This window comes from Aedes aegypti, chromosome 2 (genome assembly GCF_002204515.2).
Source record: "Aedes aegypti strain LVP_AGWG chromosome 2, AaegL5.0 Primary Assembly, whole genome shotgun sequence".
NCBI classification, from domain to species: Eukaryota; Metazoa; Arthropoda; class Insecta; order Diptera; family Culicidae; genus Aedes; species Aedes aegypti.
This window is the reverse complement of record NC_035108.1, coordinates 256,019,052-256,040,030: the sequence shown is the minus strand read 5'-3', so window position 1 is coordinate 256,040,030 and position 20,979 is coordinate 256,019,052. Positions and strand designations below refer to the sequence as shown.

At 35.8% G+C, this 20,979-nt stretch overlaps 1 protein-coding gene across 7 annotated transcripts in view; it reads left to right on the top strand.

The window, feature by feature from the left end:
* Positions 1 to 20,979, top strand: part of LOC5564177 (arf-GAP domain and FG repeat-containing protein 1) — a 195,154-nt gene that overhangs the window by 66,478 nt on the left and 107,697 nt on the right. The window contains exon 1 of one of the 7 annotated variants that reach the window (XM_021844826.1): positions 18,746 to 18,826. The exons of the other annotated variants lie outside the window; for them this stretch is intronic. Within the exon in view, the coding sequence (XP_021700518.1) occupies positions 18,774 to 18,826 (53 nt within the window). The 5' untranslated portion in view covers positions 18,746 to 18,773. Of the gene's footprint in view, positions 1 to 18,745; positions 18,827 to 20,979 lie in introns of those variants that run through there. 7 annotated transcript variants of the gene reach the window in all.

Below are 20,979 nucleotides of genomic sequence, written 5' to 3'. Positions count from 1 at the left end.
ATCGAACAAAGAAGACAATTAAGCTGCTCGCCACAGAAGTTGAATGCAACTTTTTGGGAGTGAAAACATTAAGATAGCTTTGAGATATCGCTAACCAGTTCAAAAAAAAAATTAATATCTATGTTCAAAGTTTTTCAAATTCCATGTTCCTAATTTATGTTGACAAACATTGTAAAGGTATATACAGTAGACGTTCGGTAACTGCAACATGTTTACGTTTCACTTAGCGAACGAAATTCGATAACTGCAACGACTGACAAACGTCAACAACCCATCAACTGACGTAAAATGAACGTGAAATTCATTAAATGGCGCACCATTTTGACGTTTGGTGGTGCGATAACTGGAGAATTGTTGCAGTTACCGGACTAGCAGTTAAAAAGCATTGCAGTTAAACCGTTTGCACCGACCGAACGTCTACTGTAATAGAGTTTTCTGTAGGATTAGTTAGAACTTTCTCAGAGTTTATATATTGATGAAGTTCTGAAACAACATCCTCTATAAATGATATCAAATTGTTATTACGCTATAGTCACAACCTTGCTGGTAGGGATCTCAGTAACAAACAGATCTTCAGGCTGGATGGAGTTACATTGTGTTGTTAAAAGCTCCACTATGATTTTTTCATCTTGTTTGCTTGCTCTTCCTTTGTTTACCTGTGTTATACTACACATTTTCATAGAAACGGAAGAACTTATGTTATTAATTGTTTAAGAGAATTGCAGCCCTAGGCTGGCTCATTTCTGCGATCATATGTCAAAAAGTAAACTAACCTGGAAAATGCCATAATTTTTATTCTCCTTATCAAAATTAAAGTCGCTTAGTTATATCGAGAAGGGGGTTTCACAACACTGGGAGAAACAATTCAACTTTTCTTATTTCTTATTCTGATGCAAAAATGTTAACCATGTTGAAATCTTTCGCAAATGTAAAGACATTTTTATAGCCTCGAATTGAAAGGAATCCTTTGACGATTTTTTTTAAATCCTGCTTCGATCAAAATTTGTCGTTTTTTTTTCTATTTTTATGCTTTTACAATACAAGCGGCGCAAATTTAGCAAGAATTTAAAGTTCACTACAGGATCCAGAAACACCAGAAACTGTGATAGTTCAAAATATAATCTAATATTTTTTTGCAGATTCCTATTTTTGTAAAAAAAATGTGCAATTGTTTTTCATATCAATAATTTTATTGAATTATCAAAGAACGTACTTTTTGCAGAAGTAGATTTTGTTCTAGCATGAAAAGTCTGGCAGAAACTTTGTCGAAAATATTCATATTTTTGTATAAAATGATAATAGTGCGCCGCGCTTCTGATAAAAAATGTCAAAGGGCGCCGTGATTACAAAAAGTTTGGGAACCCCTGCTCTAGCTAATCCATATGTAGTTACTAATAGCTGATATTACCAATTAGGAATACTACAAGCAACTTCTAAAGGTACTAAAATGACAGGTAACTTCTTAAATATAGTACCATACACTTCTAGTCAAAAGTTTGGGGTCACCCCTTGAAAAACATGTAAAAGTTTTATGGTCATATCTCTGCGAATTTACATCCGATTTCAAATCTTTTAAGCTCATTTGAAAGATAAGGAATGAAACTAATTTTGTACAAAGTTGGCAGGCAATATTTTTTTACATTTAATATATGAAAAATTGACACAAAAGTCATTTTGGTCATCGACCAAAAGTGTTGGGTCACCCCTTAGTATGAAGCAGTCCATAAAAGTTTGAGTTCATTTTCGTAAGACTTATAATGAGTACTATTCATTATCCTTCACCAGCAGTGTAGAAATATAATTTTGAAAAAAAAAATGATAGAGATATGAACGAAAAATTGTTACATTTTTTATGAAAGAGACTCAAAACTTAAGGATTGCAACATACTAAGGGGTGACCCAAAAATTTTATCAATGACATCAGTTGATATTTTTTGGAATACCTTTTTTCCTAGATTTTTCCGCCATGATCTCTTAAAAGTGGCTGAGAGGGTATAGAACTAGGCTTCTATTACAACCTTTATCTCAAAATTTGGTAGGCGCAATTGAAAATATCAAAATTTTGGGTCATTTTTCCATACACTATATGGTCGATGTCCAGTCAGACCGGACCATGTATTTTTCAATGATTTTAGAAAAATGTCCTTCAGGCACTTGGGATATCACATCAAACGCTTTATTTTCTGAAATACCATAGTTCTTTTATGTAATAAAACTTCTCTAACAAAATAGCATCGAAAAGTTCAGAGTTGTCAAAATTGTTGGATTGTCTACACCTGTCCAAAATATCGTCTAGTTCACTCTGACTTAACACCGACCATATGTAAAAATTATTATCTGCAAACTATGTACAAAGTTTAATTCTTTATCTTTCAGATGAGCCTAAAGGATTTGAAATTGGATGAAAATTCGCAGAGATATCACCATAAAACTTATATATGTCTTTCAGGGGGTGACCCCAAACTTTTGACCGGGAGTGTATGTAGGTACTCTATGTGTAGTAGCATTTACCAAAGAACAAACCTTCATCATTTCAATAAACAAGAAAATAATACAATATTATCTACAAATCACCAAACATGAAAAGTCAACTTTACGCACAATAATAGTTAAAATATTATTCTGTCTTTCACACTACAGTAGTTCTTTACAATAAATGAAAGTATCAACGCAATTTTGTCGTTACATCCTCCTCAGAGTCATTAGCAATGCCCACCAAAAATCATGATTCCAAATTTCAAAAACGTGATTTGGTTTTATGGTGCCAACAAATTCAACCAGAATCATAAATGATGCGCACCCAAAATCATGATTCCAAATCCCAGTATCATGATTTCACTTTATGGTCCGAAAATATAATGATAATCATAAACGATGCGCACCAGAAATCATGATTTGGGATCCTAATGGCATGATTTAGCTGCATGATCCTGTAAAAAACGACCGGAATCATAAACCATGCGCACCTGGAATCATGATTCTAAAGCCTAAATATGTGATTTAGCTTCATGGCGCTTGCAAACCCGACCAGAATCATAAAGATGCGCACCGGAAATTATGATTCCAAATTCCAACATCATGATTTAGCTTTATGATTCTGCCAAAAGTATAACGCACTGACTGCGTTACGGGTGCACCGAATCATGATATCATGCTTTCGAATCATGGTGTATTTTCATAAACTGAAAATACCCTAGGCTCCAGAAATCATGAGTCTTTTTTTATGATTTTGGGATCCGATTTTTACCCGTGCAGTAGTCGCATTCACCTCCTTTATTTTACGCCAGGCTCGTTTGTATCAAATGGTTACGGGGTACACACTTATACAAATATACACGAATATGATATTTTTTGTCGTAATAAAAACCACTAAGGATTTAGCAGGATTCCTAACAATTACATATTGTTTCTACAGAAATCTTGAAGGCTTCGTACAGAATTCCAACAGGATTCCCTCAGGATTCTCTTAGAATATCACAAAATCCCCAATTTTTCCAGGATGCTCATGCAAAAACACACTGAATTCTCATAATGTTGACAATTCCCGCAGTATTTCTACACAATACCCAAATAATTCTTGCAATTGACTCTTACCAATAAGACAAATCCAAATTCCCAAAGTATTTCTACGTGAATCTCTCAGAAATACTAACTGTTTGCAGTATAATTATAAGATAAAATTTCAACAGGGCCATCACAAGAAGCATTCTCGTTAGATTTCCAATGTATTTTAAAACTTTTTATTCACTATTTTCGCATTTTTTTTTACGAAATTTGCACAGACTTTCAACATCACTCCAACAGGATTCCCTCAGTATATCCTTGGGTTACCATTTAACAATTCCCACTGGAATGCCAGAATCCTCACTGGAATACAAGCATCTACACTAGAATCCCTAAATCTGCACTAGAAATCCATGATCTATGCTGGACTCCAAGGATCCACACTGGATTCCCAGAATCCACACTGGATTCCCAGAATCCACACTGGATTCCCAGAATCCACACTGGATTCCCAGAATCCACACTGTATTCCCAGAATCCACACTGGATTCCCAGAATCCACACTGGATTCCCAGAATCCACACTGGATTCCCAGAATCCACACTGGATTCCCAGAATCCACACTGGATTCCCAGAATCCACACTGGATTCCCAGAATCCACACTGGATTCCCAGAATCCACACTGGATTCCCAGAATCCACACCACACTGGATTCCCAGAATCCACACTGGATTCCCAGAATCCACACTGGATTCCCAGAATCCACACTGGATTCCCAGAATCCACTGATTCCAACCACTGGATTCCCAGAATCCACACTGGATTCCCAGAATCCACACTGGATTCCCAGAATCCACACTGGATTCCCAGAATCCACACTGGATTCCCAGAATCCACACTGGATTCCCAGAATCCACACTGGATTCCCAGAATCCACACTGGATTCCCAGAATCCACACTGGATTCCCAGAATCCACACTGGATTCCCAGAATCCACACTGGATTCCCAGAATCCACACTGGATTCCCAGAATCCACACTGGATTCCCAGAATCCACACTGGATTCCCAGAATCCACACTGGATTCCCAGAATCCACACTGGATTCCCAGAATCCACACTGGATTCCCAGAATCCACACTGGATTCCCAGAATCCACACTGGATTCCCAGAATCCACACTGGATTCCCAGAATCCACACTGGATTCCCAGAATCCACACTGGATTCCCAGAATCCACACTGGATTCCCAGAATCCACACTGGATTCCCAGAATCCACACTGGATTCCCAGAATCCACACTGGATTCCCAGAATCCACACTGGATTCCCAGAATCCACACTGGATTCCCAGAATCCACACTGGATTCCCAGAATCCACACTGGATTCCCAGAATCCACACTGGATTCCCAGAATCCACACTGGATTCCCAGAATCCACACTGGATTCCCAGAATCCACACTGGATTCCCAGAATCCACACTGGATTCCCAGAATCCACACTGGATTCCCAGAATCCACACTGGATTCCCAGAATCCACACTGGATTCCCAGAATCCACACTGGATTCCCAGAATCCACACTGGATTCCCAGAATCCTAACTGGATTCCCAGAATCCACACTGGATTCCCAGAATCCACATGGGATTCCCAGAATCTACACTACAATCCCAGCGTCCACACTGAAACCCTACGATCCACACTATAACTCCAGGATTCACACTGGAATTTCAGGATTCTGCACTGGAAACACTGGATCCACATTGGCATCCCAGGATATATTCTGAAATCTCATAATTTACTCTGGAATCCCAGAATCCACACTGACTTCCGGCACAGGAACCATTCTATAATTGTTCAGGAATCTCTGATTAGCAAACCACGCTTATGGTAGAATAAGATGAGCGTGGTGATGCCTACAAGAGCTGGTGACAAAACAGAAATGTATTATGCTGATAGCGCAACCTAGTGGAAGAAATATGAATTAAAAAACCTGTCATTAGACTGCCCATAATGTCTTTCACAACTTTGCCAAAGATACCAACCATCCATTTTGTCTAAAAAATTAACTGTATTCAGAAATGTAACTGATCTCAAAATAGATCACTGGGCGTTCGAGGTATCTGATCTCAAAATAGATCACTGGGCGTTAATGGGTTAATATTCACAAATTTTTGCTGTGTATGTCTTCAAAAATTCAACCAGAATTTTTTCATTGAGTAACGCTAGAAATTACTCCGTGGTTTTCACCAAGAATTCCTCCAAAGATTCTTTCATACATTTCTTAAGAAAGTCCTAATTCGTCCAGAAATGAGTTCAATGATCGATTGCTTTAGAATTTCCTTCCAAGATTTTCGAATTGAACCAGTTATTTCTCCAGAAATGCCTTCTGGGATTTCCTAGGATTTTATTCAACATCGTCGTTTACGATTTCTGCACGATTTCAACCAAGAATTCATCTAAGGATACCTTCACAAATACTCCAGAGATTCCTCATAATATTCCTTCAGAAATTCATTGGATTTTTTTTTCAAGAAACTCCTACAACTTATCCAGGGGTGTATCCGAAGAATTGCTAAGGGATTTTTTTTTATAAACTATTGGAGAAATTCCTGGAAATTTTCGGGAGGTATTTCTTAACAAAATTGTAAAATAATCATCGATGAAAATTTTGTTGAAATTCCTGATGAACATTTGCAAGGAATTCTGAGAGAACACCTGAACTCACGAGAAAGTCTTCAAGGATTTCCTACATACTAATTACTGAGATACTTACTAAAAAAATATGCAGCAATATTTACTGAAATAATTCCTAGAAAAACTCTTTCGTTTTATCAGCTTAATTTTTTCATGACAGCCCAGCCTAATGTATGCACTGCAGGCCGTATCTGGCCCTTCTCATAGCTAACCCTTATACTGCTCTAGCAGTAATTGCGCTGTTGTGTTTTGTACAACACATGTGTTAAATACCTCGCTCTTCGTTCACACTATCATCGTGGCGCTTATGAAGGTGATCAACTGCTCAATAACTTAAAACAATGTTGAAAAAAGTTTGGCCGCACAATATGCTTTCTGAGATTTGGCCCACGATTCAAAAGGGTTGGGTAAACCTGATTTATTAGCACTGCATACACAGTTATAATCTGAAGTTGTTCGTTGTTAATTGAAATTTTTTTCATGTGTGTTCTATGCCTAAGAAAATGTCCATTACGAAAAGATGAACAGTTGTGCGTTTAAGGAAAATTTCTATGGCTATATTCGCATCATGAAAAACATCTGACAGAATTCATGAAGAAGTTTTTGGAGTAAAGATCGGCGAAATACCTGGGATTAATAGTTTAGTATATGATGGCTTAGAACCTCCAAAAAATTATGAAAATTTTATCTGTGAAATAACTTGAAAAATTTGAAAAATGTTTGAAAGAAGTGCAGGTATTAGTAAGAAATACTATCGAAAGTTAAACAAAAAAATAAGGCAATTTCATGGTGATTTCTGTTATTCTGTTCTTCTGAATCATCCGTGAAGGAATTCTAGGAAAAAATGTAGAAATTCATATAAACAATGACTGGAAGAATGATTTTTTTTTGGCTTTATGTTGAAAAAATTTGAATTTCTTCAAAAACTCCAGAATAAACCTTTCTGAATTTTCGTGGAAGAGCTCACGTGGGAAACTTTAAAAAATTCTGTGAAGATTTTTAGAATCTTCTCTAGGACTAGAGATACAACTAGAGCAATCAGTGGAAGTATTAGCCCCAAAAATCTCTGGAAAAAATATGGATTCGATTACGGGAAAATCCCTATTTTAATTATTGGAGTGCTCAAGGATTTTCTAGAGTGAATTCTGAAGAAACTATTTCTGACGAGTCTAATAAGGTTACCTTGGAATCTCTAGAATTTTGCACCAAGATTTAATACGTGCAGAAAAATATGTCTTTAAGTATCATTTTGGATGAGAAAGAGAATTAAAAAGATGCCTATCATTTGAAATCAAATCATCATTGAAAAATCATTAGTGGCCTTCCTTTGCCGAGTGGTTAGAAACCGCGGCTACAAAGCAAAGCCATGCTGAAGGTGTCTGGGTTCGATTCCCGGTCGGTCCAGGATCTTTTCATAATGGAAATCTCCTTGACTTCCCTGGGCATAGAGTATCATCATACCTGCCACACGATATACGAATGCGAAAATGGCAAATTTGGCAAAGAAAGCTCTCAGTTAATAACTGTGGAAATGCTCATAAGAACACTAAACTGAGAAGCAGGCTCTGTCCCAGTGAGGATGTTAATGCCAGGAAGAAGAAGATCATTTGAAATATAGACTTTCATTTAAAAAAAAACTGATATCAGCTTTGACATTATTCAGAAAAAAAGTATGAAATTATAATCAGAGTTGCACAATATCAGTCATATCAGCTGATGGATGATGGACTAAAGTTATCAATATCAGTTGCGAACTATCAGTATCATTTTGATCTGACAACCAACAGCGGTGATGCGACATCGCCCTCTAGATCACAATCACTGCAGAATGAGTGATCACGTGGTAATAACCCACATTATTAATGTTTTTCAGTGACCAACACACAGTTTCAATCCGTTTGCAGCACTATCAAGAATATCGTACTGATAAATTGCCATTTTATTTGCTTAATTTAAGGCAAAACTTGACCCATCAGTGATATCCATAGTCTATCGCCATCAGTGCATTGGTGATGGAGTAGACAGCATGATGTTGATGTGATAAGGAATGATCCGAATTATTGCTGTGTGCGTTTGAAACGCAAATATCAAATGCGGGAACACAAAACGCGGTAAGATTTTCTACAAGAAATGCGATGTCAAAGTTTGGTTTTTCTATCTAGGTCAGCGGTGATTTAGATAATCGTTGCTAGGAGTCCTTTGATTGGTTTGTGTTACCGCATTTGGAGGATATTTAGTCAAGATTTGCACCTCAAATGCAATATATCGCAGTCGGCCTGTACAAATCAGCAAATTTCAAGCGTTGATAGTGACAGCAAGCAACTCTGATTATAATACAGAGGATTGCAGTACTTCCAAATGTGTTTTGTACAATTTACTAGAATAAGATCTTCATTGTCAAACCAATGATCAGTGGCAAAAAATGTTAATAATAATAATAAAATCAGTGTTATTTAACTGTCCATTATGAACAATAACTCCTTCACAGAAAATTCTGTTCAACACACTGCACCAACATGACGAAGAAAATAAAAGTTTGCACTCTTGCTTTCATTATGAATCATATGAGAAGCGATGATAGCGAATAAATAAAACAATGGTGTACTATCTATGTACGAACAATTTTCCGGCTGCCAAACATGGAGATCCGGGCCTACCCGGTTGATTGCTTGGTCGTTGAGTGGAGGATCCGGTCTGCTCCGGGCTAACATACATTCACTATTAGTGGTGCTATTTTTCATAACTGCATCACCTTATTCGTGCTTTGCTTCGGTTGTGTAGGTAGTTATGGCACTACACTGGAAACTTCAAACCGAAGGTGCGAATCAAATAGGGTGTGCGAATCACTTTCTTCATTACCTTCCGGTTTAATAAGCTTGACTCGTGTTGTGAGTGGCTTAAATCGCTTGCTTAAGAGAAAGACGATAGCGTGCATATGGCTCGGTTCGGTTGGATGAAAGTGAAAAGTGGTTGTTTGGTGCAATTGCTGTATTATTTACAATTTGACTGCGGCTCAACCGGTTTCGTAATTTATTTACATGATGCCTCTGCAGAGGCTCTGGAACGATGCGGCTGTGGTTTTTAATTACGTGAGTAACTTTGATGATAAGACAAACTTCTATTATCAAATACATTACCCACAATATTTCAAAGTAATATATCTCAATCGTTGCGAAGCTTTAAAGCAGTAAAACATATGGAACATACGATATCGTCATATCACTGCAAAAAAAAATAATTTGGATACAATGGATGAAACGACATAGATAGTCCAGTTACGTAAGGACTGTTCGTTTTATAAAGTGGACACTTTGTTTTTGCTATATCTTTTTTATTTATTGATAAAATCGTAATCGGTTTTCTGTGCATCGTTCAACTATTATTCTACAATACTATTAAAATATAAGATCTTAGAAAATGCTTTTGGTTGAAGAGCCAAATAATTTTTCCATAAACTCCTAAGAAAAGTTGTTTGTCAAAGTTTAACATTATTTTTCGCAAAACAAAAATCCTATTTTTTATGAACATATTGTATGTTTGTATCCTTTACTATTCTACAAAAGGTATTGCTTTAAAAAAATCAACTATATTCCACCATTTTCTGACATTAGGTAACATTAGTGATGCACCCATTTATGGCCAAATTTGCTGATACACCATGCTTTCACTCCCAGCAAAAGAGGAAAGTAAAAAGCGTGTTCAAAACTGGTCTGCTTTACTAAATAAACTATATTTGTGCAAACGAGAGCCAAATCGTGCGTTTAAACCACAGTCCTAAGCACAAATTTTACTGTTTATGGTAGTTTTACTAAAAAGTCTCATACTTTTAAAATCGTGTACGCATATTTATCGATCTGCAGCAAATTGTAAATGGTTTTCTCCGAAAATTTCAATTGTTAATCTCAGAATAACATATTACAAAAATAATAGGTGCAAAATGAAGTCGATTTTATTACAGCAGTGTTGCCAATTTTGATGATTGTCAATGTACTTTGAAAGGTCTTCTAAGAATAAAGCAATTGTGTATCTATTGTGCTTTAAATGTCACCTGGGGACTTAATAAGTAACTCTATGAAGGCGTAAGTCATTTCTCATATTAATACTATATTAGGACTTCCGTCAGGACGTACTTTTAACCAAAAAATTCTACTCATACCGATCCCCTTCAATTTTAAAATGGTTTTCTCTAAAAATATAGGGGGAAAATGATGTTATTATATCTGTAAAATTGTTGTTCCAAAAATAACTTGATTTTTTCCATCAGGCTTCTAGTTGATGATACTTTCGAAGAACAAGCCCTTTTTGAAAATAAAAAATATAAATTGTCGAATTTTCCAGCCAATTTCTTACAATCATTGATTTTGATAACCTCCAAAAACCGACCGTTTTAATCGTTGTTCCATATTCGTGTGAAATTTAATTAATTTTGGAGAATTTTTATTATCACAACATTGTACAATACTAGTCAAACGATGTGCAGAAAACCGATTGAAATTTCATTGATTAATTAAAAAGATACAGCATGCTCAAGGTGTCCACTTTATAAAATGAACAGTCCTTACTTTTGAACGTATTATTTCTATTATTTCAAAGCAATTTTACGAGGCGTTTTATTTTTCAATTCGACTGGTGAAAATTAGATTCAGTGAATGCCACGTGCAAATGTTCTGTGGAAACATAGTCATATAAGTGTTTTTTTTTTGTCAGGAGATTATATCTGAAGATGATTCGTGTTTTATTCGATTTGCTTACGTTTTGCTCGAGAGTGCTCTATGACGGCTCCAGCAATTGAATTCGTTCCGCGCGACTCGTTTTTTTTATCTTTTGTGTGTGTTAAGCGTATTGATTCAAAAATTGAATTTGTTAAATTGGTTCGGGATGGATTATAAACTGCAGTTTTTTTGTCGTTTTTCCGTGCGGTGCGTGCATTTGAATGTGCAGTGCTACGTTACGGCTCACGCTATAGTTCATTATTAGAGGAGCGACGGATTGCAGAGGTGTTTCAAAAAAGAATTTGGTGAGTTTGTTCTGATCAGCAGCGCATGATCACAATGCGTAAATATCAACCATTTGTAGGCCAAAACGTCTACCGAACGTATCCTATGGCACTACCCTTTCCATGAACATTCCACAACATCCCGTTACACCTATGAGAGGTGTAGAGTTAGAGTTCTCTGCATCTTTCTTAAGTAGGTGTTTGGTGCGACTATTGGAGGATGCGTCTATCTTGTCTAAGACTAAAGGTTAATCCCAAATTTCTGACTTTGGTAATGGACGGGAAGGAGACAACCCTCATACAATGGTCTAGGACTGTACCACCTACGAATTTGTGCGAAATGCTCAATGCTAGTGCTAATTTCAAAGCAATTTTACGAAACATTTGTGACGCGAATTACGAACGAGAAAACAACGTTCTATGATTTTACAAAAAAAAAATGCTTTGTGTTTGCAACATTTTGGAAGTGATATATTATAGAGTAAAGTGGGGCAAAAGTTCGAGTGGGGTAAGAGTTTCTTTTTAAGATTTCTAGCTCAATTCAAAACAAATCTTATAAATGTCATGGTGGTTCAATTGCTATTCAAGTAAGAGACTTTCACTCCAAATATCATAAAAATCGATTGAGATTTGGAAAAGTTATGGCTATTTGTTGTTTTTCGACGTGAATATTGTAATTTTTGGTCAAACTTTCGTTGCATGGAACCAATTGAAGATAAAATCTTTTTCAATATTTTATATAAGGGCGTTTCTAGGCCTAAGATAAGGTTGCTTTGAGGTGTATTAGTTTTTGCATAACGTATGTATGTATGTATGTATGTAGCCACCAATCCTTGCTTGAGTCTTGCTCTGCATGCGGCTCCACTCAACAGTAAGGTCAAATGTTATTACCAATCTGCATTCAACATATCACTGTATGAAGGGCCAAAAGGGGGGTGGCGGACCCGTAAGTAGAAACACTTACGCGAAACCCGCGGAAAATAGAGAATCTCCTTCCAGCCATATGATCCAACAGATTGAGTATTAGAATTTGCAATACTTGTCGAGCTTTCCACGGAAAGGTTTGTTAGAAGAAGGGCGCGTCAAATCTTTTACAACTGTTGGAGAGAAAAGTACTAGACGCGAACGACTAACACTTTTCCTCCTGACTCCGATTGGCACTCCACTTCATTGTCCAGTTGTAAATTCAATGATGCCCTGATGCTCCCTCCCTCCCCAAAACATGATAAATTCAATTATAGTGATATGTTATATAGTACAACAGATTATAATATATATATAATAATATGATAATAAAGTATGAAAATAAAATAGTAGTAACAATAATATATGACGCAGTGAAACAGCATCTGAATGCATGCAGTATTATATCGGCCGACATATATTTGAATATTTGTCCTACTGATGATATTAGGCTGGTCGAGGAAAGAATGATAAAAAAATAAACAAATAATTTGAATAAAAATAAAAAACAGCGATTTGTTAATAAAGTTTCCGGATACACCAAAAACAAAATTCCAGCTTCCATATGTTTAAAATAATATTACATCAGACGCTTCGTTTTATTCACTGTAGCCTACTGTAGTAAACAAGGACAATTACATTAAAGTCATTGTAGCAGCATGTAGTGCAATGATGTTACGGTACATTCCCCTAAACTCCGGCTGACACCCTACTACATCGTCCATCTGTGACTTCTATGATGCCTTAATGCACCCTCTCAATACCCAGCATATAATAAATGAAATATAATTATTTAAATATATACAATGGAATTTATAGTTGTATATGATATGAATATAGATGTTTCAGAATTTACATTCTTTAAATGTGATGAATTGAACCTCCTTAGTTAGTCTCCAAAATAAGGAGGAATTACAATTTCCGGAATAGTATCTCCGATGACTCCATGATGCTTCTGGAAATTATGCCAATGAATTAGTATAACAAATCAATTACAAATAAGTAATTCGTGCACCTCCACTGGACTAGTAGCTATAAGGAATGAAAATTATCTGTTATGAGCCAAAGGAATTATTTGTATACCTATTTCTTACCTATGAACAGTAGATATAGTACAACGCACTCCACTTCATTGTCCAACTGTAACTTCAATGATGCCCTGATGCACCCTCCCAATATCATCCATGTTATATGATTCAATTAAATGATTGTTATGTAATAAAATTAAAAACAATAATTTAAAATACAAAAAAATTGTATGAAGGGCCAAAGGGACTGTGGTGAACCGGTAAGCAGAGACACTTACGCGAAACCTGCGGGGAAAAGATAATCGTCCTGCTGCAACTTCAATGATGCCCGGATGCACCCTCCCAAATCCCAACATATGATGAAATGAAATAAAACTGCTCGTTATTGCTCGATTTTTACTATGCCCGATCTATCCGATGACTCCTTATGGAAGAGTTCCGTTTGTCAGGAGTGCAATTTACCACTCGCGACGAGCGTTCACTGCGATGCGGCACATTGAGCTGGGCGTTCGAATGGTGATAGATTTGAGGCGTTAAATAAGAAGTCAACCATGATGTCTGTATGATATGCTGTAAATTTGTTAGTGTAAAATTGGGATGAAATTTTTATAACAGAACAACACATTTTATGGTAAATTTTGTTATATCTTGAAGAAAGATTTTTCGATCGATTTCTTCGACATTTAACGTATCAGTAGTCGCGTTGTTGTACTTTATGCAATACAGCTGTATCAAACCACGCAACGACCGGGAAATAAAGCGCCAGGCGAGATCGTTTTTGTTTTGAAATATTTTAATCAGCAACAGTTCCACAAAAATTGGTTTATTTATACACTTATAGCAGTGACAATTGGGGGAGGTAAGGGGACGGTCCTAAATGAGATATACATAAGAATGTAAATTTAGTTCATATATGATGTATATATGGATGATAAAAATGATTTAATTCAATGAATATGATGATTTCAACTTTATTGAGCACTCTCCAAAATAAGTATGTAATACAGATGAACGTATAGATGAACAAAGAGCTGAAAGATGCAAAGCAATCATTAAGTTGGTATCTCCAATATGTAGACTTCAAAATGTTTCAAGAAGTTAAACCTATAAAATTGGATCCCTGCAACAAATATGATGTAATATAACGCAATGCAAAAAATGATATATAAAACAGTATATTATTTTATACAGTATAAATATCAAAATTAACAATATAAGATAGAAATACAATAAACTAGCAATAATGTATTTAAATAAAATAGTGAATACTACACCATATACTATAAATGAATGATAACAAAAGAGACACAAAACACATATATACATTTACAAATTATACAGATTATACGAATAACCCGCCAGAGCTATATGATAATAAACATAAAACTGTAAAGATGAATCAAATCGAAGGCTGTAACGTCACGATTCTAATAGCGCCACAAGGTTGTCAAATTCATTCCGTGCACTCCAACATAAATCACAAGATCTCACGCTTAGGATACCAAAGGCGCATTAGCAGTGATCGACCTTTATTGATCAATCTTCTCTTTGAATTTTCAACCTTAACTTGATTCGTTTTCATTAGATTTAACAATGCAGTACGAATAATATTTTTACTGTAAGAATTTTTTACAATAGCAAGACTAACTGAAAATATTTGCCAAGCAAGGTTCTTAGCGAAAGAGGAATTCGAGCGTGTGCTAGATCAAGCGCCGTCAATGCTCTTATCATGAACTCAGGTGTCAAATCGCAACCTGTTAACACTCTTTTCTCCAAAGACGCAATATCAATGCATCAATGCCAAGCATTCTTATGTGAAAATGTGCCAACATTTTGTCCCACCATTCACAGGAGATAAACTGATCATGTCACCCACGCGCCTATACCAGCACAAGCTGGATTTTGCATAACGACCCACCGATGCTATCACATACAAACACACACAATGAATCGTATACGCATGCTTTCAATCTGATTTGCATTAGTATAGTATAGTATATTCTACACGCTGGTTGCTGTCCTGACCTACATAGTCGTTAACAGATGCCACTACATATTCGCCAACCGATGCGGCATGCCACTAAAAAAATAGCTGCCGCTCCCACCAATACATCGAGAAGTTGAATGAATCCCACCGCCGCGGCGCGTCGTGTTCAGTTCATTTTCTCACTGTTATGCATGAACCCAGAGAAACCTACTCCAGCAAACAGATTCACCCAGTCCAAATAAAATTTAGCCTTAAAGTTAATATCAGCATGATTACAAACTACTGATACACAATTTCTACTAGATGTGTACAAAAAGAACTCTCTCACCAAACTTCTGCAGGCCGTTCCGATTTAGTTCAGAAGAATGGAGGTGTACACAAACAGCTTCAATTCCATGCACAATCCCACATCAGCGAGGTCGGCGCTTTTCGATCACATATAAACTTTAAAAACTTGCGTAGCACACACACCCTAGCAGAATTTGGATACACTAACACATCGCACTTCAATCACATTGCTGCATGACCAGCAGCGCTTGCATCAAGCGCCATTTTTGCATTCTTCAAATCTATGTATACTTTTATATTTTTCACTAAATTCCACTTGAAATCTAGCATTGATATTTTGAAGACTTCAACTAAAACCCACTCGATTAAATCAACAACTACACAAATTGCTAGAAGTACTTCACACATGAAATTATAATCAAATAATCAACCCCGTAAAATCAGTATCCAAACACACGTCTAATCGCGTTGACGTTCCCAACCGAACTGTGTGTATTAGTTTTTGCATAAATGCTTGAAAACAATTTTGGCCCATAGTGGGGCAAAAGTTCGAATTAGCGGGGCAAAAGTTCGACCCATTTATAAAATCACGGAAAAATTTGCAAATTGCCTAAAATCCACATATTATCTTCAAATTTAGTTAAATGTGTCTGATCGTGTGAAAATTGTCACCAAAATTTTACATTTCCACTTAGTTTTGCGAAAAACTGCTATTTTTGAGTATATTATAATTAACTCGGTTTTGGGCAATTTTTTGATGAAAATTTAGTGTGTATTTTTCGTCAAACTTAAGTTTACGGCTGGTGTAAGGTATGCCTGTCATAAAAGGATCGATATTTTGTGTTTTAGCCAGCGAACTTTTGCCCCACACTTGATTCGAACTCTTGCCCCACCGGTGGGGCAAAAGTTCGAACAAGACAATCAATTTTGAAACTGTTATAACTAAAATTGAGTAAATATTTTGATTCAAGTTTGTTCAGCAAAATTATAGCCAATATGTTGAAGGTTCACTGTATGGTATTTGTTTTGTTTCAACTGCTATTGTTTTCCTGGAAACTTTGATTATACCACTAAGGTCGAACTTTTGCCCCACCTTACTCTACAGACTGTGTTTTGCACTTGTTTTTTGTTTAATTTAAATTTGTATCCAGCTTTTTACGCTTGCTTGCTATAAACTTTGATTCACCCCCTTCTGACATGTCTTGCCAACACTATAATTTTTATGGCTGAGTCGTAGTAAGCTTTGCGAGTAATCTTTAATTTTATGTTGACAAGGTAACATAACATTTTTTCATGTTGTTGTTAGTTTGATTTGCGAGAAAATCGAAATCATTTCTATTTTCTTATTACCTATTTACTACACTAATAAAACGCAACGGCCAAGATGGCGAATAATGATCAACTGGACTTTGTTCGTTTTACAGGTAAGTCATTAACAGTATGTAACTATTTTCTTGTTTTAAAATATTAATAAAATTTTTCAGGATATCATGAGAGCGAGTCTAGGTAGTAAGAGTTCACGGTTCCGGAGAAAATTCGGAGTCCTGCTTTGCGTGCCAGTGCCCATGGTTTGAGCAAAGCTTCCAAGGCGTAAAATGATGAGAAAATCTCTGTCGGCAAGAGCTGAAAGTCCCGAGAACTTGCATTACCAAAGCAAGGCTGTGACCGACTATGCGTTGAAGCCGTGTGAAAACTGCTTGGATACGAGCCAAAAATCGCACTACGGATCACCCGGCATCATCAAAGAAAGAAGGAATCCTACAGGATAAATTCTGAGATCACCCCTGGAATTCCCGAAGATTATTCGTGGTCGATTGCCAGCTCTCGCATAATCTGACTGTGTTAGAAATAGACTTCGTTTGTGATGGTTATATTAAGTTAATAATATCGAAAATAAAGATTCTTGAAGTACTAAAAACAAGTTTTGATGGTTTAAAACATAAAGATTTTTAAAATTTGGCCAATACCTTGAATGAGAAATCCGAATATAAACTTTTAAATCCAACTCATACGTTTTATTTACCGCGTTTAATTGATTCCATAATCTTGAATATATCCACTATTTGGAGCAACAATGATTGTTATTTTTCTTTCACACATAAATTTCATTTATGAGATCTTATTGCAAACAAATTATGTAGTTTCACACATAAATGGTATACGGAAAATTGCTTCAGTGTAATGGTTTCTATATTAAATTTTAAAATTTATTAAATTTTAAATTTTAAAATTTTAAATTAAAAATGTTTAGGTTTTGTGGAAGCATGTGAGAGGAATTGGCGATTGGATGAGGCCGTTTTTCTAGAATTGAAAACACATTAGAGCACATTGTTCAATGGCTAGATTTCCTTTTTCCAAAAAGTTTACGTGATTTACGGTTTTTAAAAAAAAAACATAACTCGACCGGAACTAAGTACCTAAATTTTGTTCCGAAGAGTTGAGCCAACAAAGGAGAGCAAAATTGAAGCTTCAATTCGTTATTTTTAGTAGAAGTAATTTTTTCCTCTTGTAGAGTGAAAAGTCCTTCCGTGCCGGTTGCCCAAAATGGTGTGAAAAGGTTAAAATTATTGCAAATTAACGATTAATTTTTGATTTAGTTTCTTCGAAATACAAAAGGTTGAACTCCAAAACAAATGCAGTGAAAATTATTGACATCTCGATCAACAATTTAAAACGTTGCCTACTGAGATCATGCTATAAAATGTGTGGGCAAGACATGTCAAAATCGAATCACCCCTCGCAGTTTTATAGCCAGCGTAAAAAGCTGGATATAGTGCTTTTAGTTTCAATACCTCTCCATATAACAATAAAAAAAAAGTTCTGTAAAATAAGTGTATTCAAATTGTTATCATCCGTATACCTTTTATGAACGTTTTAATCTTGTGATTAAAATGTCTGTAATAAAAGAAATCATCCTAAATTATTTGTTATCAATCTATATAAATAATAAATGGAGTGCTGTATGTATGTCACGAAATAACTTGAGAACGAATGAACGGTTTTATGTGAGCTTTTCGCTGTAGCACTCGACAAGGGATGCGACGTGATCGTGCGAGGAAGCAGTTTGGGAAAGCCTCCGTAAAAATAGGAAAAATGGGGAAAGACTAATGTTTCATTTTGTATGGGGGATTACATGTCTTTTTCGTATAGCCTACAAAGTTTGACGGGACCACTAGTAATAGCAATATTTTTGATAAACTGGTCTTAATTTCTGGTTAGCAATGAATTTTCAAATCTCGTAGTAGACACAAAAATGATCTAATTTTATTTCTTTTCTCTTTTCAGGTAAGTTCTAACATTGATTCATTGGAACATGTTGCATGCCCAGTTTTATAGACGTACCTGTGTGATAGAATTATCCTATGCGTAAGTTTTATTTTATTTGCAATCGTACACAACGCAATCATAAATTCAAACGAAGATTCATTAATTGTGATGAGATGCTGCTGTGATATGGAACCATTTCACTGTTTCGAGTAGACAGTTTTGTTAATCTTTTGGAGAATTAGGGGCATAATGAATGTTTTTAGCATCTGCAGATACCTTAGTTAGTTTTCTTGTTTTGCATAAGTACTATGTGCTCCAATCATGAATGGTGTATGGAGCTCGTATAACTACTTGTATAACATAATTGATAACTGTAAATTCTAATATCGATGAAATTTGTGAGGCTCATTGAACGATACTTTTTTTTAAATTCTGACGACCTCGATTATTTCTCAATGTCTTGAAATTCCCAAGATATTTTTTTTTCGAAAATAATCAATTGTTTGTTCAAGTCCTATTATTTTTGTAAATTAACAATTTAAAAACATCATACGTTCTATATTGTTTTAAATTCATCATTGAGTTTGAATTCAACTTCTGATTTTTCTTCTTCTTCTTCTTCTTCTTCTTCTTTTTGGCATTACGTTCTTACTACAGAGCTTGCTTTTCAGCTTAGTGTTATATGAACACCTCCACAGTTATTAACTGAGAGCTTTCTTTGCCTAAGTTGCCATTTTCGCATTCGTATATCGTGTGACAGGTACGATGATACTGTATGCCCAGTGAAGTTAAGGAAATTTCCATTACGAAAAGATCCTGGATCGACCGGGAATTGAACCCAGACACCTTCAGCATGGCTTTGCTATGTAGCCGCGGACTCTAACCACTCTGCTAAGGAGGCCGCTAACTTCTGTTTTCACGATTTTTAACCCTACTACGGACAATCAAGTGGACAAAACTCGAGAAACTCACTTGACATGTAAGTCAATCAATATTTGCAATTATTGTATTTGTGGAATAAAATATTTGTTTACTCATGTATTATTTTGATTTTACTGACTTTGAACTGAAAGGTAGTTACGCCACTCAATGTTTAACCCTTCCTTTCCCACAGCTTTGTTCGACAATTTAACTGTCAAAATGAGGTTTCTAAAAAAAGTGCTCGAACAAAAGTTGTTGCGAATGAGCAATATAATTCAAAATCATCATAAAGAAATTGATTGTTTTTCAATAGTTTGACACTTAAGTCACTTATTTCGATGTTTGCTGAGACAATTGAGAATATAAGTTCCAATTATTATTAAGCTAATCGTAGCAATTCGGTTTAGTTAGCGTTCGTCGAAAATCGGTGGATCACCTGTGCTACCATGGGAAAGAGAGGGTTAAGGCGCAACCCTGCTGTCCATGGTGTATAATTGCAAAGAAGATACATTCTTGTTTTTCTAATTCCAGTTGCCTAAATATTTCACTAATCCTTAAAACTTCCGAAATTTTTCTCAAATCCGTAAAAATGGTATTTATTTAAGTATGTTTTTCATAAAATTGAATTCGGGCCCAAATTGCCGTAGCGGTAAACATACATCTTTTCCAGCATAAAAACTAAGCTGACTAAGTGGCAGGTTCGGATTCCGCCCTGGAAAATCAAGAATATTTTCTTTACGAAAAGATGCTGAACAGACTGAGAATCGTCTCAAAACACATTCAGCATGACTTTGCTTTGTAGCCGTGGACTTTACCATTAGACCAAAGAAGGCCTTTAATTATATATACAAGGAAATTTGACAATGCTTTTATGATTTTAAAATATTATCTATGATCATATATAAAAAAATGTTCCTGATCAACATTTCATACGAATAGGAGAACCTTAGATTGTTTCGTTAGAAAAAATAATCGATTTGCATATGTACAGTAAAGATTCCCAAGGGATAGAAACTACGTAAATGAATGACCATTGATGAAAACCATAGCCAGCAGCAAATTGAGCGTAAAAAGCCATAATTACCATTCCTAATGTTGTATTAAGGCTTGAGTGCGGTATTTTCTCACACCCAACCACCCACACTCAGAACAACCGCAGCACGGATCATCAGCCAGAGTGCCATCCGCCGGAGTCAGCAACGACAGACAACAACGCCATTATCGTACCAACAATGGGATTAATTTTGCATAAAACGATAAATGCAAATACATTTATCATTGTACTCAAAATAGAGTCCGGTCAATTGGAACGGATATGTATCCCTGCGTTC